Source organism: Pituophis catenifer, unplaced genomic scaffold, assembly GCF_029215685.1.
Source record: "Pituophis catenifer annectens isolate HBS135680 unplaced genomic scaffold, rPitCat1.0.hap2 SCAF_2, whole genome shotgun sequence".
NCBI classification, from domain to species: Eukaryota; Metazoa; Chordata; class Lepidosauria; order Squamata; family Colubridae; genus Pituophis; species Pituophis catenifer.
Genome location: NW_027256882.1, coordinates 278813313 through 278839402, shown reverse-complemented (window position 1 = coordinate 278839402; position 26090 = coordinate 278813313). Strand labels below are relative to the sequence as shown.

General features: G+C 42.4%; 2 protein-coding genes across 2 annotated transcripts in view; both read left to right on the top strand.

Moving 5' to 3' along the window:
- Positions 1–13028, top strand: part of ZNF532 (zinc finger protein 532) — a 35284-nt gene extending 22256 nt beyond the window's left edge. Inside the window, exons 5-8 of the mRNA XM_070935971.1 lie at positions 343–621; positions 9046–9158; positions 9498–9645; positions 12534–13028. Coding sequence (XP_070792072.1) covers positions 343–621; positions 9046–9158; positions 9498–9645; positions 12534–13028 — 1035 coding nt within the window. The remainder of the gene's footprint in view (positions 1–342; positions 622–9045; positions 9159–9497; positions 9646–12533) is intronic.
- An 11496-nt stretch (positions 13029–24524) lies between these two features.
- Positions 24525–26090, top strand: part of LOC139311519 (O-acyltransferase like protein-like) — a 28548-nt gene continuing 26982 nt past the window's right edge. The window contains exon 1 of the mRNA XM_070935970.1: positions 24525–24687. Coding sequence (XP_070792071.1) covers positions 24525–24687 — 163 coding nt within the window. The remainder of the gene's footprint in view (positions 24688–26090) is intronic.

Genomic DNA, 26090 nt, shown 5'->3' with positions numbered 1-26090 from the left:
TCCCATGTGATTGATTGTCACATGAGATTGATTGAATGCCTAACTTTTTGCACACAAGCCCATAACAATAATAAAAAAAAGCTCGCTTGAATCTTGAATATTCCATTCCCTCTAAATCAGGGGTCTCCAACCTTGCCAACTTTAAGACCTCCCAGAATTCCTCACCCAGCAAAGCTTGTGGACTTGAAGACTTGTGGACTTCAACTCCCAGAATTCTTCTGCCAGCTTTGCTGGCTGAGGAATTCTGGGAGTTGGTCCACAAGTCTTAAAGTTGGCAAGGTTGGAGACCCCTGCTCTAATTAGCAGATACAATCTAATGGCCTTCCTTTCCTCCTTCCACAGTCCATGCACGGGACGTTGAAAAGCGTTGAAGGGCCACCGAACCTCGGTATCAATTTGCCGTTGAGTACAAAGCCTTCCATCCAGAACTCAGTCAGCCACAATAAAGAGGACTCGAAATCCATCAATGGGACGGATAAAGCAGAGAAGAATTCCCCGACTACTGTGAAGAAGGCAGAGCCCAAAAAAGGGTCTAATCCTGGCTGGACATGCTGGGAATGTGATCGGCTGTTTACTCAGAGAGATGTTTATATATCCCACATGAGGAAAGAGCACGGAAAAGTAAGTTGTTGTGGGATCCTGGGTTGTTCTCTGAGCTTGCTTGTTTTCTTGCAGACTTTTGAATACACAAATATTTTGATCTAGGCTTCCCCAGCAGCACGAAGCCAAGTCCTCGTCCCGATAAACCCCTTTTATTTAATTTACAGTGAATTCCTCTCCAGCAAAGTCTTTCCTCTCCCACAGTCTTTCAAGATAGTTCACAATTACTGACCTTTATCAGGCTTGGAGAGTGGCCAGGCCGATATCTTTCAGATGCCGCAATACTTGGCAAGAATGCAGGAATGAACTAATTGTCTCCTGCAAACTCCACTCCCCTTTCGCTCCTCTTTTATTCTCTCTGGGAGGGGCCATTCATCATCCACCAGTGGCCTTACTTCCAAGTCGACCCTTGTTCATTAGCTGTTCCCTTCGTCTGGCAACTCTGCACATGTACACACTGGGAACAGGCTCCAGCTGTTCGTCTACCTTACTGATGTCTGACGCCAAAGGCAGCTGATAACTGGCATGCGGCCCTGGTCCCCTCTCTGCCTCCGACACAGAGCCCTCCCCAGACTCCAGGACTGGCCCATGTTCCTCCCCAACCTACTCACTGTCCGAATCTGCTACCAGCTCTGCTGGCCGCTGGCGGGCCACAACACCAAACTAGGTAACATCGTAAGTGCTGATAAGTTGTAGCTCTTACATCCTTCTATTTGTGAGCTCTACAAGTAGTCTCAACCGACAACAGATCGTTTAGTGACGGTTTGAAGTTACAACGGCACTGAAAAAAATGGCTTAATTACCATTTTTTCACACTTATGACCGTTGCAGCATCCCCATAGTCAGGTGATCAGAATTTGGACACTTGGCAACTGCCATGGATTTATGATGGCTCCAGTGTCCCGGGGTCATGTGATCACTTTTTGTGATGTTCTGACAAGCCAAGTCAATGGGGAAGCCAAAATTTATATTGTTAAGTGAGACATTTGTTAAGTGAGTTTTACGATTTTTCTTGCCACAGTCGTTAAGTGAATCACCTGAGGTTGTTGAGTTAGTAACACGGTTGTTAAGTGAAACTGGCTTCCCCACTGACTGCTTATCAGAAGGTCACAAAAGGAGATCGCCTGATCCCGGGACACTGCAGCCGTCATAAATATGAATCAGTTGCCAAGCATCCAGATTTGAATCATGTGACCATAGGGATGCTGCAATGGTCCATAAGTATGAAAAACAATCATAAGTCACTTTTTCCGTGGTAACTTTGAACGGTCACTAAACAAACTGTTGTAAGTCGAGGACTACCTGTACTAACTTAACTACAGTGATTCGCTTAACAACTGTGGCAAGAAAGATTGTAAAAAGGGACAAACTCGCTTAGTCTCACTTAGCAACAGAAATTTGGGGCTCAGTTGTGATTGTAAATTGAGAACTACCTATATTTCATGACATGCTTAACAGACTCATGGGGCAGGGTACATGTGTGATGAAAAAACTCCAGTCTGCACAGATGAACTGTTTACCTAATCCAGAAAGGATTAGATTCACCCCAAAATCTTTGACCTTGTTTTGACTAAACAAATTCCTTCCAACTAAATCTCTCCATATGAAGGAAGTGACTTATCTGAATATTATTTGGCTCTTTTCATTCCCTGAGATTACAAGAGGATGAATTGGAGCCGGGGGGGGGGGGGGGGAATGAATGAATTTTGGGGGGGAACTCCCATCTGTCTCGTATGTTTCACCCTCTCCCTGTAGCCAGATCAGGAGGGGAGGGGGACCCTCCTGGATATCAGTGGTGAAATCCAATTTTTTTTACTACCAGTTCTGTGGGCATGGCTTGGTGGGCATGGTGTAGCTTGGTGGGCGTGGCTTGGTGGGCATGACAGGGGAAGGATACTGCAAAATCTCCATTCCCTCCCCACTCTGAGCCAGAGTTGGTATTTCTCAAAATATACTCAAAATTTCCGCTACTGGTTCTCCAGAACCTGCTGGATTTCACCCCTGCTGGATATGTCTGAGCAGTGCTGACCACATTTATATCATTGGATTTTAAAATATCTTTGGTGGGGAAAAACATGAAAAGACAGGAAGTGAAAAGGCAAGTACAACTTCCTTTGTAGCAGTTGTAAGAGCTAAAAGAAAAAAATTGCTGAGTGATAGAGGCAGACATCTTGTGTTGTTTCATGCCAGCACGCAACACAATGAGTCTGTTGACTGGTGAGTGGATGGCTAGAGGGTGTTTGTGTTGCATGAACACAACCAGTATGAATATTAGAGTCAAGCTGCTTTTTAAGTTGGTGCTGAATTAGCCTTAGTGAATTATATTTTATTCTTAGCAGCTCTCTCTTTCTGAATTGAATTATCTGTGAAATGTACTGATTACAACCTGTGTGTTGCCAAAGCCTTAGAAGATGACTCTTTTGGCAGCATTGAATAAAGTGTGAAAACCTACCATTCAGAAAATGAAATTAATTGTTTGTTAAAACAATCTGCCTGTGCATTTTTCTCGTGCATTCCTTATTAGTGCAATGCACAACTAATAAAATAGCTTCAGAAATAAGTCTGCAGTTAACCAGCCTTTCACAATTTTTAAGAATCTGAGGCTACGAGTTCCATTACATTAAATTACATTAAATTGTATTGAATTACAGAATATCTCTCCAGCATACTAAGTGGGATTTGGTAGGGATGCATTTAAATAGAATAGAATAGAATAGAATAGAATAGAATAGAATAGAATAGAATAGAATAGAATAGAATAGAATAGAATAGAATAGAATAGAATTTTTTTATTGGCCAAGTGTGATTGGACACACAAGGAATTTGTCTTGGTGCATATGCTCTCAGTGTACATAAAAGAAAGGATACGTTCATCAAGAATCATAAGGTACAACACTTAATGATATTATCCAAGAAGATGGGAGGTTAAGAAATATGAAAATGAATGAATGAATGAATGAATGAATGAATGAATGAATGAATGAATGAATGAATGAATATTTGTTATAGAAAGCACATATGGTCTAGTGGCTAAGATACCAGGCTAAAAACCAGGATGCTGTTCTAGTCCCACCTTAGGCATGAAAGCTGGTTGCATGATTTTGTGATCCTGCACTTATGGGGAAAAAATAATTATATACATTTTTTAAATTCCTATGGCCACCCATCTTAAACAAATAGTGGGCTGGCAAACATCACAAAAACAGATAGACAAAACCCAAGTTCTAGCTCTTTTGTAATCCGCATGCTACAACCCAATGCATACATGAAAGGGCAAGGTTTCTATCACAATACAGTTAGTTCTCAGTTAATGGCCGTCACTGGGACTGGAACTCTGCTGCTAAACAATGCAGTCATAACATGAAAAATCATGTGACCGCATTGACTTGTGACGACAGTTCTGGCAGTTTTCCAGTTGCAGCAATTAGAAAAGCAGGGAAAGCACGGAAGATGCTTCGCTCGCGTTGGGGCTGAAAAACAGCTTTGAAAGCACAGCTGATCCTCAGAGGGAGTCCGGTGACTAAAGCAGGCGAAGAGCGGAAGGGGTAAGAGAAGGCAGCAGCTGCTCTTGGTAGCCATTTTGGGCACCACACGGGGTTATATTCGGAGTATAAGACGCACCCAAATTTTCAGCTTCTTTTAGGAGGGAAAAAGGTTCGTCTTATACTCCGAAAAATACAGTAACAACAGTGGTGGGTTGCTACCGGTTCTCCCCGGTTCTTGCGAACTGGTAGTGGAAATTTTGAGTAGTTTGGAGAACCGGCAAATACCACCTGACCCCACCCCCAAACTATTGGCTGCCTCCCGAGTCCCAGCTGATCGGCTAGAAGGAAAAAAACTGTTTAAACTCTTGCCGCAGCACTTCAAAGGGCCGCCCTACAGCTGATCAGCGGTAAAAAGCAGTGTGGTGGTAGACCAGTGCGCTCCAAAAACAAATAGGTAGACTAGAACGTTCCAAAAACAAATGGGTAAACCATTATGGCTCTGCAAGCAGTTAAAAGCCTGGTAGACCAATACCTCTGCTAAATCCTAAGGAATTGTCACATGACCATCAAACCACGCCCACAAAATAAGCCACGCCCACATAACCAGTACTAAAAAAATTTTAGAACCCACCCCTGAGTAACAAGGTTCCTTTCCATCTATGGAAATCCAATTGCACCAGAGGTGGGTTCTAAATTTTTTTACTACCGGTTCTGTGGGCGTGGCTTATTTTGTGGGTGTGGCTTGAAGGTCATGTGACTAGGTGGGCGTGGCTAGCTGGTCAGAGTCATTTCTGGAATGTCCTCGCACTTACGACAGTCCTCGCACTTACGACCTGACTCATTTGTTTGCTTTTAACACTGATCAGTTGTAGGACGGCCCTTTGAAGCCCCGCGGCAAGAGTTTAAACAGTTTTTTTTCCCTCTAGTCATCAGCTGGGACTCAGGAGGCAGCAATAGATTGGGGGTGGGACCAAATAAAAGGTAAGAATAACGTGGGGGGGGTGGGAGGCCGGGGGGGGAGAACCAGTTCGGTGATGTCATATCGTCACCGCTACCGGCTCGGCCGAACCAGACCGAACCGGGAGGAACTCACCACTGAATTGCACGTCTCCACTGTCAAAGCTAGGGTGGACAAAGCATGTGCAAGGATTAGGGAATATTTGCTGAGTGCTGGAAGAAGGTCATGGGAGGTGGTAGAAAGACTAGGTATAGCACAAATACTTTTCAAAGATGTATGATTCAAATGCTGAATGGGAGTAGCAAATTATTTCCCCCTTTCCCTGAGCAAGCGGGGTGTGGGGGAGCTGACTCATATTTTTTTGTGTCTGATACTCAGTGCAAACCCCTAGGCAAAAGTAAACATAATAAAAATGATGCTAGTTTTGCTGTCTGAGAGGGTTGAGGAGGTATGGGAGGAAGAAAGCAGCAGATGAACCCGTGGGAAATCTTGTGAAAATGAAATTGGCTCCAAAAAGTTAGCAGTAACAAAAAAAAACCCAGCTTCCTACAGACCTGAGATGCTAGATGAGAGAGGCTGGACTCGTCATCCTCTGCTCGTACACCTTTGCTGATCAGGCCAGGTTATTATCAGAATTGCTGTCCCAACTACTTCCCAGAATAATTGGTTGAAGCCAGCTGGTATAAATAAAATGCTGGTTTACTTTCTTTCCAAAGCTGTGAGTGAAAAGGGTTGCACATCGGAAGGCAGATGGCTGAAGATGCACGTTTTTGTTGATTTGCTAGCAAGCAAATCCATCTTCCTCCATAAACTCGAGCAACATTTATAGTATTCCTCCATTTCTCACAAAAACAGTCCTGGAGGTAGGCCGAGCAGGCAGAGGGAACCAGCCTGAAGTCCTCCCTTGAGTTTCTGTGATTGAGGGCGGTATGAATGAACCTGGATCTCTGTCTCCACATTATACTCCAGCACCTTAACTACTGTACCACTCTGGCTGTAGAAGATATGGTGTGTTAGGCTTTGTGTCCCAAAAGTGCTTTTTAAAGAGGCAATTGAACTTTCCGGTTTTTCTTTGAAGACGTTTTGCTTCTCATCCAAGAAGCTTCTTCAGTTCTGACTGGGACTCCACACCCATTTGCACCACTCAGGTGACCCTGATGACACAGATAAACCTCCAAGTGCTTCAATGACCCTCTAAAAGGATGCAAATGACCAGCTGCCTGCAAAGAGTATAAATCCTTCCATTCCCCACCATCCTGTCAGAACTGAAGAAGCTTCTTGGATGAGAAGCAAAACGTCTTCAAAGAAAAACCAGAAAGTCCGCTTGTTTCTTGAAAAAGCACCTATGGGACAACCATGACCTAGATGACTGAGAATCTCCATAGACATTTTCTTAGAAGACGTTTTGCTTCTCATCCAAGAAGCTTCTTCAGCTCTGGCTGGATGGTGGAAGAATGGAAGGATTCTTGGATGAGAAGAAAAACATGTTCAAAGAAAAACAAGAAAGTCCAGTTGCTGTGAGGCCTGGAAGCCATCTTTTGCATTGGATCTTCAGGCCTGCCACATTTCGTGCTGTGGGAAACTGGGAGGGAGTATTGTATGCAGCTGGGGAGATATATAGTCATAATAACATTCCTTTCTTTGAGGGTCAAGGACATCTTGCCCTGCACCTGGAGTGGTGTGACTGGGAGGCATCTCCAGTTGGGATGGTGCATTGATTGGACGAGGTGATGGACGTGTGGGTGCTGGGCAGGAACTTGGACTTTCCTTTGGGTGGGAAAACCTGGAAGCTTTCAGGTTGGGGTTTTCCCAGGTGTGCCAATATGACATCTCTAATAAAATGGAACTTTGAGGAACTACGAGCCTTGCAGTCTTCTTTAGTTGGGGGTGTTACTTGGAACCCTGACAGTTGCCTCTTGAAAAACCACCTTTGGGACAACTATGGCCTGGATGACTGAGAATCTTCATAGACAGTTAGACTAGTGGTTTCCAACCTTCGGTTGTAAGGTGCTCTGCTTGCAAGTGGTTTGTTGAAAGAGAAAATGTTTCTGCTTTCACGTTGCTTTAAGGCCTGGAAGATGCCTGATGTGAATCAAGGAATGGGATCAATGGAGGTCTCATCCCTAGGACAGATGAGGGTGGTGGTGATGTGATCTGAAACAGGGCTTAAAATGTAATCTGCACATGGATTGAGTTGTCCCTGAAGGGCCACTGTATCTCAGTGAGCAAAGTTTTAAGGAGTGAAAGCCTCTCCTTCTGAACGGAACCCAACCTTCAGTCTTGCTTTTCTTCAGATGTCTTTCTTCTCTGCCTCTTCCTTCTTAGACAAATGCAGTCCTTTTTCTATAGAGAGGAAGTGGAGGGAAGTAATCCTCTGTAGTCATGGAGAAAGCTTTTATTACCAATCACGTTTTTAGAATAATAATAAAAAAAAACAAGGGTATTTTCATGAATTAGGATCAGTGGTGATATCCAAATTTTTTTACTACATGCACAAGTATCTTTCTCTCTGAGCTATACATATTTACATACATTAGATAGAAGGATCCATGGGGCCAGCCTGAGGGAGAGAAGGGGAGAGGACAGGAGAGGCTTCTGTGCGGCCATCTTGAGGAAGGGGAGGGGAGAGGAGAGGATCTATGGGGCAAGCCTGAGGGAGAGAAGGGGATAGAGAGGAGAGGCTTCTGTGGGGCAAGCCTGAGGAAGAGAAGAGGACAGGACAGGAGAGGCTTCTGTGCGGCCAGCCTGAGGAAGGGGAGGGGAGAGTAGAGGCCAGATTATAACTGCTCATTAATTTTCAAACTCTACGTGTCGATTTATCAAACCCGATCACATAGTTTCGTATCAGAGCAAGGGATATTAAGCTAGTAAGCCACATAGAAGAAGTCTGACAGCACATTTTCTGGTTCCCAGTTTCCTTTTTCACTCCTAGCTACAGCTGGAGAGGTGGGACCTGGAAAAGGATGCAGCTGTTTCAGGGAGTTACAGAGAAAAGTGCTGCATGTGTTCAGAAGTGTCTTTTCACCCTTGAATTTAAAGCACTCTGCCTATAAGCCTAAGACAATTGGTTACAGGAATCTGGGTTACAAACCACTCTGGCAGAAGATCTCACTGCCAAGAATGGGGGAAGGATAGTTTTGGCCTGTATTTAACAAGTGGGATTTGTGTTTATGTGTTCCTTCCTCTGCTTTTTGACATCTGGTTTATATTAATGTTACCTCTCCCTGACTTCGATGGGCCTGGGGAAGCAGTTGGAAATTGGGCAATGGGTCATCCCTGTCATTAAAAAAAAGCTGCATTTGTTAAGCAGATGTAGTAGTACTTAAATGAATCCATTGTCTGCAATGGACAGGGTATTTGTTTTGTTTTGTTTTGTTTTGTTTTGTTTTGTTTTGTTTTGTTTTGTTTTGTTTTGTTTTGTTTTGTTTTGTTTTGTTTTGTTTTGCCAGAAATCAGAAGTAAACATTGTTTTCTATTGAAAACATCCTACTTAAATTATGTGACTGCAGGACACTACAAACAATTATAAATGTGAGCGACTTGCCAAGTGCCCAAAATGCTATCATGTGACCTTGGAGATGGCCATCAGAATTTTGAATTTGGGTCTTAAGTAGCCCTGGGGAGGTCCATCATAAATTCCAACTAATCGCTTAGCATAAACCGAGGACTCTCTGTAGGTTATTATAGGTAAGGGAGAAGTTATTCTTATGATTTTTAAAAATTATCTGTGTGCATCTCCCTCTAGTGGACATGGTGGGATTGGACACAGACGTGACTAACTTCACTCCCATTTCTTTCAGAAGTTTTGTGTTAAGTTTGCAGAACTTAAACTCTGCGCACAAATTGATTGCTTTGCAATGGTATCCGCATAGCGTTGCTAAATTGGTTCAAAGAGTCCCTGGTGTTCAGAATGCTCTTCTTAAAACTGCAGTCTGAATCCCTCTGTTGACATCTAAAGGTATCTGCTCCTTCTTCAATGTTTTTTTTTCCCTTTCGTTAAAGCAAATGAAGAAACATCCTTGCCGACAGTGTGACAAATCATTCAGTTCATCGCACAGCCTTTGCCGTCACAATCGCATCAAGCACAAAGGCATCAGGAAAGTTTACACCTGCTCGTAAGTTCTGCTTTTGAAAGTTTTCATTTACGTCAGCAGACAAATATTCGACAGTATCACATAGTAACAGGCCAGGCAAGAGTTAAAGATTTCCCGTAGACCTTCAGATTTGCAAAGTCTTTGAATAATCATTTGCGGCTGTCATTCGTATGATGCCGCCCCCAGTGAGTCTGTCAGATCTTTACCTACCGGGCTTACTTCAAAGTTATGGAGAAGGACAGCTTTCACCTTTCATGCATCTTGGCTAGATATTGATTGCCTGTTCATCTTTGAGTATCATTTGGATAATACTGCACATTTGAAGCTATCCGTTCATAGCCTGCTCTGCGTTTTCTTCAGGCACTGCCCGGATTCCAGAAGAACTTTTACTAAGCGATTAATGCTAGAAAAACATATTCAGCTGATGCACGGCATTAAGGAACCCGACGTGAAAGAAATGGCAGAATCAACGAACATGGGAGAAAGTTCAGTCAAGGAAGACACAAAGGTGAGCTATCACGTTTCTCATTGATGTGGGTCATATTTCTGTAGAAGCATATATCTTTTTCCCCCCCTTTCTAGCAGCATCCACAGGAAGTCAGTAATCAAAACATTGGTCATAGTAGTGCACCCCTTTTGTACATGGATCATAAAGACAAACTCTGTGGGAGGAATCCTTTATGGAAGGTAAAAGGATAGCCAAAGGCTCTAGAACAGGGGTGTCAAACTCAAGGCCCACAAGCTGGATGCGGCCCGCGATGTGGTTGGATCTGGCTTGCACGGCCGTCCTGGAAACGGTAAGGGCTCAGCCCGTGTTGCTTCACCCCAGCTCATGCCTTCCCGGCAGGCATGTATATGCACAGGAAGCGGCAGGCGCATGCGTGCACAGGTCCGGCCCACACCATCCTGGCAGGCATGCAGGCTCACAGGAGGAGCCAGGCTCACACGCACATGCCAGGATAGGGTAGGCTGGGCCTGTGCGCATGTATGCCCGCCACCTCCTGTGCTCAGGCATGCCTGCTGGGATGGCATGGGCCAGGCCTGTGCGCACGTCCACCAGTTGCCTTCTTCGCACGTATGGCCCGGATGGGATGGGATGGGCCGGGTCAAAGCAACACCGTCTGGCACCTTACTGTTTCCAGGACAGCCGCTGTTTACTGGCCTTTCAGGTGTGCACAGGGGGGGGGAGGTGTCCGGCAGCAGGGGCTCCACAGCTGGTCCTCCAAGAAGCAGACGCAGCGGTAGCAGAGGCAGAGGGTGGGGGGAGGCACGTGATGCACAACACCGGATGTTCCTGCTCCATTCCATGTGGCTGGAACAGGGCAGATGGTTGCCTGGCGGAGCCATCAGGCCGGTCCGTGTCCCTTTCCCCTGCACCTCTACATCTGGCTACTGCCGCCACCACGGGCCAAGACAAGGTGAGGAGGGTGTGGGCTTTAGTTCTTATTTGTGGCTTCATTAACTATGATTTAACCTTGGAACTGAGCCCCATGGATTAAAAAGGTCCGTAGTTCCCTTCCAAGCACAATATATCAAGCACAGAACTGGCCCTTGGGACTTTATGGCTTTTTCAGATTATCCAGAAGGCTAAAAGGCAGGTTGAAATCATATAAGTCTGCAGGTGGGAAGGGTTTCCTATTCAGTATATAGCTGTTAAATATCTGCATGATGGAGCATTTGCCATATTTTGTGCCTCTTTTCCATTTTTTTCTGGAAAGGGGCCAGAGGCAAGCTGTGCTTTGAGAACTAGCTTTGCTAGAAACAGATGTCTCTCAAGTCTACTCCGCAGGTACAGGCACCTGAGGTTTAAAAAGGTTGTCCTGAAGGTCCATCAAAGTCCATGCTTCTATCTCTCAACAACCTGAATCGTATACCTTGACCTCAGAGCTTTTGGTACAGCCCAAAGAATTCTTTCAAAACGTTTCCACTTAATTTTCATCTTTGGGAACAGCAAAAAAAAAAAAAGAAAAGAAATTAAGTCCATAGGGAATGATCATATGAACTGCATCTAATTAAAATTAAATCAAATGTAGCTTTATTCCTGGCCCCTTCTATTTGTTTTTGTCCTGATCTAGCAGACTCGTGGACTGAGAAAAAGGTTGCTCCTCCCTATTTATATTAGGTATTTATAAGTGGGGCCCAGAGGTTCTGGCTTCACTTTGCTGTCTGGTGTCATGTGTTTATTATTACCCTTGTAAAGGATACAATCCTATGTTGTAAAGATAGAAATAGACATTATTGTGTCTAATAATTAGTGACATTCCTATCCTCTTAATCCAGTGGTGAAATCCAATTTTTTTACTACCGGTTCTGTGGGTGTGGCTTGGTGGGCAGGGTGTGGCGTGGTGTGGCTTGGTGGACGTGGCAGGGGAAGGATACTGCAAAATCCCCATTCCCTCCCCACTACTGGGGGAAGGATATTACAAAATCTCCATTCCCTCCCCATTCTGGGGCCAGCCAGAAGTGGCATTTGCCGGTTCTCTGAACTACTCAAAATTTCCACTACCGGTTCTCCGAACTGCTCAAAATTTCTGCTACCAGTTTTCCAGAATCCGTCAGAACCTGCTGGATTTCACCCCTGTCTTAATCCACTATGACTTCCTTCTTAAAGTCACCCATAACATAGGAAAGCACATTTATTTATAGATAGATAGATAGACAGACAGACAGACAGACAGACAGACAGACAGACAGACAGACGATGATAGATAGATAGATAGATAGATAGATAGATAGATAGATAGATAGATAAAGAGCCGCGGTGGCACAGTGGTTAGAGTGTAGTACTGCAAGCTACTTCTGCTGATCACCAGCTGCCAGCAGTTTGGCAGATCGAATCTCACCAGGCTCAAGGTTGACTCAGCCTTCCATCCTTCTGAGGTCGGTAAAATGAGGACCCAAAATTGTTGGGAGCAATATGTTGACTCTGTAAACCACTTAGAGAGGGCTGTAAAGCACTATGAAGCGATATATAAGTCCTAAGTGCTGTTGCTATTGCTATTTAGCGTATGGCAAATACATGGACACAATGTGATGGATATTTTGTCCTTTGGGCCAGAAAAGGCCCGTTTCCGTTGCCATGTATATAGAGAGACAGGAGTTCTACAAAGATGTCTGGCTACCAACTGTTGTTAATTGCCAATTCTTCAATGTAGCCTGACTGCCAGTTGTTGCTAGTCGTTTGGTTCACACTACCGTGCTATCCAGGGTGCTATCCACGAGGAGGCGAACTAGCAACACCGCCTCAGGAAAGCTCATTCCATCCATGATACTGCGGATTTGAACTTCTGTCTCAAATTGCATTTCACTGACAAAGAACTCTGTATGAAAGTGACTGGCCGTGTTGTACTTGATTTCTTTAATGGACATGTTTAATGTTGTTCTCAACTTCTTCAGGTTCCCAGTCCAAAGCGTAAATTAGAGGAGCCCGTGTTGGAATTCAGGCCCCCTCGAGGGGCCATCACCCAGCCGCTGAAGAAGTTGAAAATCAATGTTTTTAAAGTTCACAAATGCGCCGTCTGTGGCTTCACAACCGAGAACCTGCTTCAGTTCCACGAACATATTCCCCAGCACAAATCTGACGGCTCCTCCTATCAGTGCAGGGAATGCGGTCTTTGTTATACGTCCCATGTCTCTTTGTCTAGGCATCTCTTCATTGTCCATAAGCTGAAGGAACCTCAGCCTGTTTCGAAACAGAATGGCTCTGGAGAAGACAGTCAGCAGGAGAACAAGCCCAGCCACGAGGAGGAATCCACGGATCGATCCACCTCTGACAGGAAATGCAAAGTGTGCGCAAAGACCTTTGAAACGGAAGCTGCCTTAAACACCCACATGAGGACACACGGGATGGCTTTTATTAAATCCAAACGAATGAGTTCGGCTGAAAAATGACCTGCTCCTGTCTTTCATCCCATAAGCATCTTCCAAGAGCCCTGGAGGGGGGGGGAGGGGGAGAAATCAACCTTTCTACTTCAGAATGGAGTTGACTTTTTTCTTTGGGGGAATATAAAAGATTTACCATACCGTAAATTTTAACAATTCTCCCCCAGGCTGTTGCAATAGATTCCACTCTATTCTATATTTCAATTTTATCTTCCTCACCTCATATCACTATAGAGATTTATAAGTAGTCATTCGTCATTCACTCTCGCCTGAAAGACAGCATTTAAAAAAAAAAAACCAGTATTTGAGTCTAAAAGAATTTGTATATATTTAAACAAAAGGAATTTCATAGTCTTTGTTACGTGTTTGTATTTGTATTTAGTGGGATTTTTTTTCTTTCCTGTTTTGTTTGTCTTTCTTGCTTACGTCTTTTCTAACCAATAGATTATTTCGAAGCAGAATTCTTAAAAAGTTGGAGCAATACTTTAGATGTATTAAGCTGATTCAGATGTGATCCTTTTCTGAGATTGCCTGAGTAGCTTTGGAAAAATTCCCCCTGTGTTTCGCTCTCGTGTTCCCTGGGAAGAAGAACCCCAATGAAATAGTTCCTTCCCAACCAGCATTACCCCTCCAGAAAACTAGGTCATGTTAACCCAGGAAAAGACAGCCATGGGATATATATATATATATATCTCCTTGGATTCCATTTATCCAGAAATGTTTGATATTGCCAACATTGTGCTGAAAAAGCAGCTCCCACATTTCTGAATGAAAAGTCAGAAGAATCGTGTGTCTGAACAGAGAAGGGTTTTTAAAAAGCAAATATGTTTTTTGTTGCAACTCAAGGAGCAGTGGTAGTTGGACCTGCAAATGAGTAGCCTGATTCTTATGACTAGGAGGATTAAGGATCATTTAATACGATCTCTTGCTTAAATATTTCAGGTGTTTTGGGAAAAATCTACTCAACTTGAGAATTTCTCCATTGAGAAAATTCGGAGTACAGTATTTAGCCCATGAGGGTTAATCTACTTTGCAAGAGCTCATTTGGAATGAAGCGGAGTTGAATCAAAGCAGTGGGTTTGATTTTTTTTGTCTTGGAGGACTTTGCTATGTGTCATTTTAATCCTTGTCTGTCTTCACAGTCCTCTGCTGAGCTTTGAGAGACCTCATTGAATGTTGCAGGACCTTTTAAAGGCCACTTGAAGATGCTTTTCAGTATTTTAAGTTTGTCTTTGTCTGTTACGGTATGTAAGATGCAGAATAAGCGTAATTATTTTAAATGTGTGGTATCCACAGTCAATCAAGTTGAGGGATAAAAGAAGGCCATGTGCCAAGTCAGTCTTGAGCAGCAGTTTTTATAGGATGTCAAGCATTCTTTTAATCATAGATATGAATAGAATCATAGAGATTTTGAACACAAGGAAACAACAGCCAATCGCCGGCCATCAAACACACCAATCAACCAATAGGAAGGCACCACATAAATATAATGCCTAGAATAGCCCAAAGCACACATTCTGGTAGAGAGAAGTTCCCTGAGGATGGGCTCCAGCAGAAGTCCGAAAACTTCAGTGATTGACCCAGATTGGATCTTGAATAGAGATTTGAATTGGGGATCATCTGCATGCAATACTGCTGATTTTTGGACTGTCTCACAAAGATTTAATTTAATTGCTTATTAAAATATGCACTCATAATTGGACACCATAATGATAAGAAACCTTTACTGCAAGGGTGGTAGCTGCCATTGGCCCTCAGACCCTCTGAAGGACAAGTCCAGTTGGCCATAGATGGGAAAGAGAAAGAATTTAATGATTAATTGTTTTATTTATTTACGTGTGTGTGCATATGTATATATATACATCAGGGATGGGTTCTACTTACTTTACCGGTTCGCAATGGGGCTGTGCTTCGCTTGCGCGCACGCATTCTTCTGCACATGTGCAGAAGCTTTCTGATGACATCCGAGTCAGTGGGCGGCGCCTCCTGGCAGTTTTTCTACCAGTTCTTGTGAACCGGTCCGAACCGGGGGCAACCCATCACTGATACACATACATACATACACACACACAAACGCACACACGGTTCTTTGAGTTAACAAATACTCATCACAGATGCAAGATCACTAAACAAGATAAAATGTCTTGCAATTTTAAGCAAGTTTCTTCCTCTCATAAGAAGCGCTGAATGTTAAGATCAGAGGACCATGGGCCTGAGTATGATTTTCAGATTTCCTAGAATTCAGCTTATAAAATCGAAGTCGTGTGGCCTGCTCTTCATGGCAAATATTTGGCAAATTTATCCTGTAAAAGGCAGAGGTCACCAATCCCCGGGCTGCGGCCCATTCGAAACCTGGCTGTGTTTAGATAATTCCAGCCTATTCAGAGTGTTTGAACCTCACATGACCTCCTGCCTTGCTTCTGATCCTTTAGAGCAGGGATCTCCAAACTTGGCAACTTTAAGACTTGTGGACTTCAACTTCCAGAATTCTGAGAGTTAAAATCCACAAGTCTTAAAGTTGCCAAGTTTGGAGACCCCCTGCCTTAGGGACATCCAGGTTATTGCTACCATGCTTTGAATTTAGAGTAATTCCATGCAGCTGTTTCCATGGAGGTTAACTTTTTGGATAAAACTTAACCCTGGCTGAAAATGTCTTCCAGTTTCCTGACAGTGTTATTCCCCTCCACAGCAGTATTTCTGCTTTATTCTTAGGCTGGTTTATCATTTCTTTTGGTGGTGTTTTTGAGCTTGCATTAATATTGCATTAAGTGGCAGAAGTTGCCATGATATCTCTTCTCCAGTCTTCTGACCTCCCGTTGGAGGAATGTCCTCCAGGTGTCTTGCCTTGGCTTTTATTGCGTCAAGTGTAGGAAGTAAGACGGCTTAAGACTCTTATAAGAACAGTTGCAGAAGGATGGCAGGGAAGCTCACCCAACTATTTTGACCAGGATGACGATAAGAATCCTTGTTTCTTTTTCATCAGATTTAATGAGAACAGTGGAGGGAAATGCAGTAGAAATTTTCAGCGTGGCACTAATTAGAAAGAAGGTCATCCAAGACCTTTGGGTATCTCCCATTATATGTGAACAAGGCAGAGATTTATGCACATTTAAGGAATGGCTAAAGTATGAAAGAAGTTGTGTGGTTGCCAAGGTTGATGGATGAAATGTTTGCTATTTTAGAATAATGATTTTTTTTCGGGCTATACATTAAATAAACGTTAGTCATAGGACTGTGTGATGCAGGCATCGTATTGCATCATAGAAAGAGAAATGAGAACCACAAAAGCACTTGAAATATAAAAGCTGTTATATAAATAATGATAAATAAATAGTTCTAGCCATCCGGTGGCCTCTTAATTTGGAAATATGATATAAATTCTTTTTAAAAAGACATTCCAATGTACAGATATATATATATATATATATATATATATCATATAGATTAAGATTCTAGATAATATTAGGAGTTATAAAGTGCTTTAGATTATTCCAAATGCTTCGTATATATTATCTCGATATTTCTTGCATTCCTGTTAGAGATAAGAGCGATTATTCCTATTATGCCGCTGAGGTGGGGAGCATTGAACCAGAGCCAGCATCTTGTCTACTGAGCCAGGAATTCAGAGTCAAGGTTACATATGAATCTGGGATTTCTCAGTTCTTCCATCATTACTGTCAAAGCTGATTCGGATTCTATCCCTCAGATTCACATCAGATCCTTTACCAATTCATGCTCCAGATCTCATGGGATGCATTCCCACTTCACAATCAGGAGGCTGTGAGTTCGATCCTAGGTAGAGGCAGATATTTCTCCCTCTGGGCACAATGAGAATATATCTGCTGAACAAAACTCTGCATTGTTAGCACTCACACAGTTAGCTCCATTCAGTTGCCCAGACTCTGCTCCACAAAGGATTATGAAGTCGTTAAATGATGATGATGATAATCTTATGGGATGCATAATGCAAAGCTAATCCTTCCCCCCAAAAAAGCGTAACCTGCCTTTTAGACAGTTCCCATGCAGGAATTCAGTTCCTAAATATGGTACAGTGTGTGGTGGACTACAGTGTTTAGACCAATTGAGGTCACTGTTCTAGATTCTTTTTCTTCCTAGTGTTTTCCCACAAGGGCACAGTCTGCTTTAGTCTACGACCAAGTGTTCATCCAATTGACTGACCAGCTGTCCCTCAAACCTGACATCACAGGCTAAGAAAATCACCCAGCTGGCTTTTTATACCTAATGTGAGACTAGAACTCACAACCTCCTGAGCCTGGTGCCTTAACCACTAGATCAAACTGGCTCTCGGTCACTCTTCTGGATTGTGATTCTGATGGTTATGAGAGTACAAATAACCTACAGGTATAAGATGAAGGTAGCTGAAGCCCTATTTTTCACATTAAGGCCTTTTAGAAATCAGGCTGAATCAGAAATCAGAAGAGAAATCAGTTCTGAATCAGGTCCATTCAACTAGAGATTACAGAATAATAAAAGTTGGAAAGGTGGTCTTGGAGGTCTTCTAGCTCAAGCAGGAGACCCTATACCATTTTAGACAAATGCTTGTCCAGTACCTTCTAAAAAGCCTCCAGTGTTGGGAGTACCCACAACTTCTGAAGGCAAGTTGTTCCATTGGTTGATTTTTCTTACTGCTGGGAAATTTCTCCTTGTTCAGTTTCTATCCATTTCTTTTTGTTTTGCCTTCTGGTGCTTTGGAAAATAGTTTTTTTGTGGCAACCCCTCAAATATTGGAACACTAGTTCTTCTTTTCACTAGACTAGACATACCCAATTCTTGCAACTGTTCTTCATATGTTTTAGCCTTCAGCCCCACCAATCATCTTTATCGCTCTTCTTTGCAATCTTTCCAGAATCTTTTTTTATATTGTGGTGACCAAAATTGGATAACTGCAAAACATTTTTTAAAAAACACAAAAAACAGGTGGTGAGTCTGGCCAGGATGTTTTCTGAGATCAGATACCCAGACAGGGTTTTGCTGAGTGATGGCACGGAATTGTCTCTGAAGGAAGCTGTCTCTGAATTGCGAAGGGAAATGTATTTAAGGTGCTTGTGGGTGTGTACATGTCAGTATTACCATTTACACCAAAGTTGTTGAAAGACACTGAAGACTTTAAAAAAAGATTGTGAAGGTTTTGAGGTTGCAGATCAGGGGTGGGATTCTGCCGGTTCAAGTGTATCGGTAGCTCTGACGATCAGCTGGTATGCACTATACCTACCTTTATTTCCTTTGCTTGAAGCTCAGCTGATCGGCGCGGTAGCGCGGATTGATGTCCCTCAGCTGTTTTATTCACCAGAGCTGCAGTAGAAGGTGCTGTTTTCATATGTACTGTGCGCACGCGGATCGCCCATTTGGCGATCCGCAAAGCGCGCGCAGAGCAAACCAGTTGAATCCCACCACTGTTGCAGATCATCACTTCTTCACTGTGTAATTGTTTACCCGTATTCTTCTGGCAGGAGCTTATTAATTTAGAATCATTTAATTCTTAAATTCTTCCAAACCTCCTCCACCCTCTTCTGGTGCTTTTTTTTTTTTCCTTTTGTGGTGGGAGGGGAGGGGTTAGGAAACAACATTTCAGGTCGCACCCATTATTGCTGGAGAAGAATTTCAGAAAGGACAGGAAAAGGTACTGATTGTTATCCCTTACACACCCTGTTCTCAAAAAAAGGTCTTCGTTTCATTTCGTTTCGTTGTTTTGTTTCTGTTTTGTGTTTTTGCTTTTCCCACATCTGTATTCCCTTTACCAATTTTGTACTTTTTTAAAACGCAAAAACAAACGTTCTATCTAATGTATGTAATGTATGTAAATATGTATAGCTCAGAGAGAAAGATACTTGTGCATGATCTTGGCATAGTCAATGTTCTCTTTTTTTAAAAAAAAATCAAGGGAAGGGAAGGTGTTGACACTCTTGAACAGTACCCATTTTGTCCATAGTTATTGTATTAAAACACATTTCAGATGTAAATAAATAAATGTGGGGCTTTTTTTTTTTTTGCTTTGCCCCTAAAAGAATTATGAAAAACTGTTATTTATTGATGAACTGTTTGACAACTTTAAACACGCAGGAGTAAAAAACTTCTTTCTCTGAGGTGAATATTCCCCAACCTATGAGTCTTCATGTGGGTTGGGGATTGAGGGAAGCAACTTTGGCAACTTTAAGACTTGTGGACTTCAGCTCCCAGAATTCCTCAGCCAGCTTTGCGTTGCTGGCTGAGGAATTCTGGGAATTGAAGTCCACGACTCTTAAAAGTCCACAAGCTTTGCTGGCTGAGGAATTCTGGGAGTTGAAGTCCACGAGTCTTAAAGTTGCCAAGGTTGGAGACCCCTCTTCTGGATATTTAGTAGAGAGAACTTCCAGCTTTTGACTTTAATTACTCTTGATTTCTCTGATAACCATTAAATGCTCATTGTAACTTCCCTCCATTTGTATTCACCAAGGGTTGGGCGGATCTGAAGAGCTTCTGGATTCTCTAAAGCTGCAGTAAAGTTTGCAGACCCCTGTTACTCTTCTGTCAGTGATGTATAAAAGCTTATCACTGCCTTTTTTAAGGAAAAAAAAAAAGAACCCTGTGTACCTCTCAAAAGCCTCATGTTTGTTGATGTGCACTTTTCAACATAACAAATGAGTTGTCGCCATGCGGTAATGATGGGGGTTTTTTTGTACAGTGTGAATGAATAATAAAGTTACCTTTTTATTACAGGATATGGGGTTTTTTTTGGATCGGTTGTCATTTTCTGTGTAATCGCATGACCTTGTTGTGCTTGCAAGGTCAAATGCCGAAGCTTTTGGTATCAGCACATAGGCCGTTTTAGAAAACAAACCTTGCAATGTAACTTGTCTCAAAATGGTCCTTAACTGGAGCCGGAAGTACAGTTTAACATTACTGCAGTCTCCTGCTGGCTTTTTTCACTCATTAGTAAAGTTGTATCATGCCAACTACAGATAGGAAGAAAAGATCTCAAACTGAGAATTTCTTACCCCTTTTTGGCATTGTTTTCGGAGCCATCTGAAATTATGATGCTATACAGGTAGTCCTTGACATATGACCACAATTGAGCCAACAAAAATTTTGTTGTTAAGCGAGACCTTTGTCAGGTGAGTTTTGCCCCATTTTACGACCTTGCCACAATTGAATCACTGCGATTGATAAGTTAGTGACATTGTTGTTAAGTGAATCTGGCTTCCCAGATTGACTGCTTGTCAGAAGTTCGCAAAAGAGGATCACATGACCCTGGGACACTGAATTTTGATCACATGATCATGCTAAGTGTGAAAAATAATCACAAGTAACTTTTTTCAGTGCTGTTGTAACTTTGAACAGTCACTAAATGAACTTGTAAGTCGAGGACTATCGGTAATTGTTATTAGTAACTATACTTGATAATTTGTTCTTGGTCTTTGTTTAAGGCTATATTGTTAGGTTCCATAAGCATATTTATTTATTTATTTATTTATTTATTTATTTAATTTTTATGCCACCCTTCTCCCGAAGGACTCAGGGCGGTGAACAGTTAAAATAACATACATATAAAATGTGAATATAAGATGATTAAGCCAATTTGGTTCATGGGTTAAGAATCTTCAGCATAAAGATTTAGAACAATTAGAAGAGATTTATGCCAGCCCGGCTTGGTGAAATAGAAAGGTCTTAAGCGCACGACGGAAAGTACGAAGATCTGGGATCATTCGTATCCCTGGGGGTAACCTGTTCCAAAGGGTAGGTGCCCCCACAGAAAAGGCTCTTTCTCTGGGAACCACCAGTCGACATTGCTTTAGTGACATAAGCATCTTTATGATGTTAGGATATCATTCAGATATCCTAACATCCTAAGAACTTGATAGGTGGATAAAAATGCCAAATCCAGGCTAAACATCTGGTATATGACCTTTATTTCAGAAAGTTGTCCTTTAGGTTTATTTTTCAAAAGCTCATTTTTAGAATAGAATAACAGAGTTGGAAGGGACCTTGAAGGTCTTCTAGTCCAATCCCTGCTTAGGCAGGAAACCCTACATCACTTCAGACAAATGGTTATCCAACCTCTTCTTAAAAACTTCCAGTGTTGGAGCATTCACAACTTCTGGAGGCAAGTTGTTCCACTGATTCATTGTTCTAACTGTCAGGAGATTTCTCCTTAGTTCTAGGTTGCTTCTCTCCTTGATTAGTTTCCACCCATTGCTTCTTGTCCTGCCCTCAGGTGCTTTGGAGAATAGCTTGACTCCCTCTTCTTTGTGGCAGCCCCTGAGATATTGGAACACTGCTATCATGTCTCCCCTAGTCCTTCTTTTCATTAAACTAGACATACCCAGTTCCTGCAACCATTCTTCATATGTTTTAGCCTCCAGTCCCCTAATCATCTTTGTTGCTCTTCTCTGCACTCTTTCTAGGGTCCCCACATTTTGTTCTTTATGTTGGTCATTTAACTTTTACCATACAAATGGTATTATTTAATGCACAGTCCTTCATATTTCTGTGAAAAATATGGAAATTGAATTGTCTTTAATACCAAGCCACCACAGTTATTTTAGCTTGTAGTGTTGGGAGCACTGAAGTGCTTCCAGTTTGAAAAGATTGAATGGTGATATCACTGTTGCCTGGGGCATCTCTAGTGGGGGGCTCCTTTCATAGTCCCGTTAAATTACCTACCAAAGTGGTATGTCAACCCTGAAACGGACAGAAGCCATTTTGATGCTTCAGTGTTGTCACACCAGAGCTGAGGGATAGGGAGGGGGGAATAGAGATAGCTAGGGTTTTGTAGCCAAAATAAAATACTTTCTCTTGGGAATCAAGTGTCAGCGTTCCAAATTAGGCTCTCTTCCAGCGCTGACATAACAAGATGAACTTTTACCTAGTTTTGTATGTACAGATAGTGTTTCCTGGGAGACGAGGGTGGGGGCTACATTCCTGTGAAAAGAACGTGCCGGGAGGTAGAGATGGATCTGCATGATGGCCAATGGGATATTGGGGTTGGAGAGCGGAAGAGGAGGGGGTTGGAAGGAGGGGCCAGTTTGGCTGCAAAAATGAAATCAGGATTGTCGGCTTTTTATGTTCTTAAATAAAAATGTTTCATTATAGAGATTGCGCTTGAAAATGAAACTCATTTAAGATAGCACCGAAACCTGACATCAAGGACATTCTAACACCTGGTCAGAGTGAGGAGGAGCGACATTACCAAGTGACCAGATGACACCCTGATTGGACCATATGACTGATTGAGGAAGGGGAAAAAATTATGATTATTTAGGTGAAAACTGCAGGAATCTTCTGAGTCAGTTTTCACCAGAACTATGCCAATATGATATATCCAATAAAACTATACTTTGAGGAGTCTACCTGCCTCAGAGTTTTGTCTGCTATGGGTGTATTACTAGGAACCCTGACATGGTACCCATTTACCTACTCGTGGTCACCCGCTTTCGAACTGCTGGGTCAGCAGGAACTGCAACGTTTGACAGGAGCTCACCCCATCCTGTGGCAGAAACCGGGTCTCAAATGCGAGCCTGCAAATCATTAGCCCAGTGTCCTAACCTTCATGAGTCACCGCGCTCCTGCTTGTAGAATTGCCTACAAAAACCCAGAGTAAATCTACCTTAAATACAAAAAATCTACCCCCATAACAAAAAAAAACCCCAGAGTAAATCTACCTTAATAATAGCTTGAAGGGGAACTTCCAGTTGATCCTGTCTTGTAGACAGTTGTGTAATTGCTTTTAACCCTGAGAGAAATATGAGACTTGCCTTCACATTTTTTTCCTTCTGGTTTTCTCACACACCCCATTGTAATTTCTATTTAGTAGTGGAGCCACTTCCCTGTATGTCTTTTCTTGGCTCTTACTATCAGCATCTTAAATTGATGTTCTCCTCCTATAGTTGTCAACTCGCAAAGCATCCTAGCCTGCTTTCCAGTTGCCATAGGGAAGGGGTACGGGAAACCAACCAAGCAGCACGGCAGCTAAAGACAGGAGCACATTCCAGACATATCTTTCTCAAGACGGTCTCCCAGGGTTACCCACAGCGGCTGGAGGGGAGTGATCTCTACAACCCATGAAATTGCTCCATTGGCGAATGTGATTCCATTGACACACTCTGGAGGGAGGTGGGGGGAAATTTGGTCATGATTGGAGCTGTAAATTATATGGGGTCAAAGTTGGCTTCATTTGGGATCGTGCTGACATGAAGCTCCTACTAAATAACTGGATTTCTTTTGAAGCTTGGCTCGAGGCTCATGATTTAATTAGGGCATCCATAGGAACCCTGACAGTAGTCTTGGAGACTACAAATCCCAAAATGACCAGACAATATAGCTATGAGACTTGTGTTCCAAGATATCTGAAAGCTGGGGGAAAATGCTTTAAGCAAGTTTGCTTCCGTTTCCCCCCAAGGATGCAGAAAACAGAGGTTCTTAAGAGGGTCACATGCAAGGCAAGAAGACTGAAAAAGCTAAGAAGCTTTCATTGACGCTTCATAGTTTCTCAAGCTCTGTCGTCTTTCTTTTTCTCAGCTGACCTTGAGACTATTTCATAACATTGGCATTCTTCTGCTTCACTGAAATAGACATCCTTCTTTGTTCATTTTGCCATTAGCCTTGGAAACCGAGATTTCCGAAGGAACAAAACATCTAAATAATATAAAAATAAAAAATAAAAGTACAACTATTCAAATCCTGAGTGGTGAGTTCATCTATTTTTCTTAAAAATTTATGGATAGTCTACAATATGAAATAATTTAAAACGATGGTCTAGAAAGCTTTAATTCTTTCTGTTGAAGCTCTAGCAAAAATGATCTTCCAGGCCGGACGGTCTCTTCTGCTTCTGCTTGCATTGACCGTGCTTACTCTTGTTCATAATTTGGCCGTTACAACATTTAAGCGCAAAAGAACTCAGTTGCACACAACCAGTGGTGGGATTCAGCCGGTTTGGGCGAATCTATTGTTGCGACCTGCGGGTGGGCTCGCCCACTCACCCTGGCACAATGATAGCCACGTTTTTTAAGCCACATGCATGCGTGTAAGCCACGCGCACAAACAAAGCACATGCACGGAAGGCCACACGCATGCAAGGAAGGTGCACACGCTCATACTTTCAGTCCTGGGCGAACCGGTTGGTAAATTACATAAAGCCCACCTCTGCACACAACTATCCTAGAATATCCTGATAGAACAACATTTTCCATAAACCGACTCTCAAAGAGAACACATGTATACAAAGCTGTGATGGAAACACCATCAAAGGGCAAACAACAAGCGGCTTGATCTCTGGAACGAATGGCAGCAGGTGGTTAAAGAGAAAATGGGCCAAACATGTAAAGCAAGACAATCCTGGTGCAGAAATAGGTTTTTCACGCTGGTGCAACGTCCATTGTGCTGCTTGTGTATTCAAAGAGCACTGAGCATTTCTAATTATCTTGTGGGGATTAGCTTGTCTTTCTACCCCCAAAGCGAGTGTACTGTTTTGCCGCACATCCAAAACAGCAGAAGGACCTAGAGATAAACATGAAGAGTGGACAAATGGTGACCTACCTCCTCAAACTCTTCCTGTTTTCTTTCCTGATTTCAACTTCTCCTGCAATAAATATAACTCATGAATGTTGGGAAGACGTCACTGAATTCCTGTCTGACCTGAATGCAGAAAAACCCAAACCATACGCAATCAAAAGTAAGTAGAAGTGATCATAAGTTTACAATGTTCAACTTAAGACTATTTGTTGGCTTGAAATATTTATCCGCTACCTATAGAACAAAATTGTTCCAGTGTCTTGCAATTAATTTTAAGGTTAGAGTTGAGAGTCTCTCACCAGGCGACCAATGAGATATTACAAACTTCCTTTCTGCAGATGAATGTAAGGGCTGCAGACAGAGGGCAAAAATATTCTCAGCTTTTCCAGGTTCTCGGCAGTGGAATATCTGGCAAATCTTTGGAGAAACATCCCTGCCAAAGATGTTAGCATTTTTAATGTGACAAGTTGTCTACAGATAAATGATTGAAAAAAGGTTGCTTCAAATTAGGGGACTGGAGGCTAAAACATATGAAGAACGGTTGCAGGAACTGGGTATATCTAGTTTAATGAAGAGAAGGACTAGGGGAGACATAATAACAGTGTTCTAATATCTCAGGGGCTGCTACAAAGAAGAGTATTATTTATTTGCAATAATTAGAGCTGAACGAATAATAAGAGCCTTGGTGGCGCAGCAGACTAAAGTGCTGTTAAGTAGCACTAGCTGCCTGCAATTACTGCAAGTTCAACTCTCACCAGGCTCAAGGTTGACTCAGCCTTCCATCCTTTCGAGGTAAAATGAGGACCTGGATTGTGGGGGCAATAAACTGACTTTGTATAAAAAAGAACACTGCTTAGGGGTGGCCAAAAGCCCTACTAAGCAGGTATATACAAAAGTATGAAGGCTATTGCTTAACGCATTGTAAGCCGCCCTGATTCTCCTGAGAAGGGCGGCATATAAATCGAACCAATAAATAAATCGAACCAATAAACTAAATTACATATTAGAACATCAGTGAGTAAGGGTCTTATTAAGTCATAAGTACATTATTAAACATTCTGGGATGAGACAAATTGAACTAAAGATTCTTTTTCATGTTTACTGGGCACCTCAGAGAAGAATTTTGAAAGGTTAGCTTTGAGCGTTACTACATTGTAAGGAGACACATACGATTGTGAGTTTGTCCTACTATTGCCCTATTTTAGTTCAAAATCTATATGCTTGTTAATATGATGTTAGAAATTTCAATATGGTCTAACAATGTGGATGTACTTTTGAATTTTTATTCCAAAAGGCGGAAACCTATCCCTAAATTAAGGCTTATGCATTTATGAAGCACCCGTGTTCAAACCATGTATACTGTTCAAAGTTGGAAATATAATTCAATCAAAGATTTTGTCATTTGATTGTAAATTTGTATTTGCTGAAAGTTTATGAGAGGGCACAACCAAAAGGCGCATTTTCAAAAGACAACTGGCCTTTGTTTTTCCTTGAAGATGTTTTGCTTCTCATTCACCCAGAACTGAATGCCTTTTGAAAAAGCATCTTTTTTTCGGTTCAGAA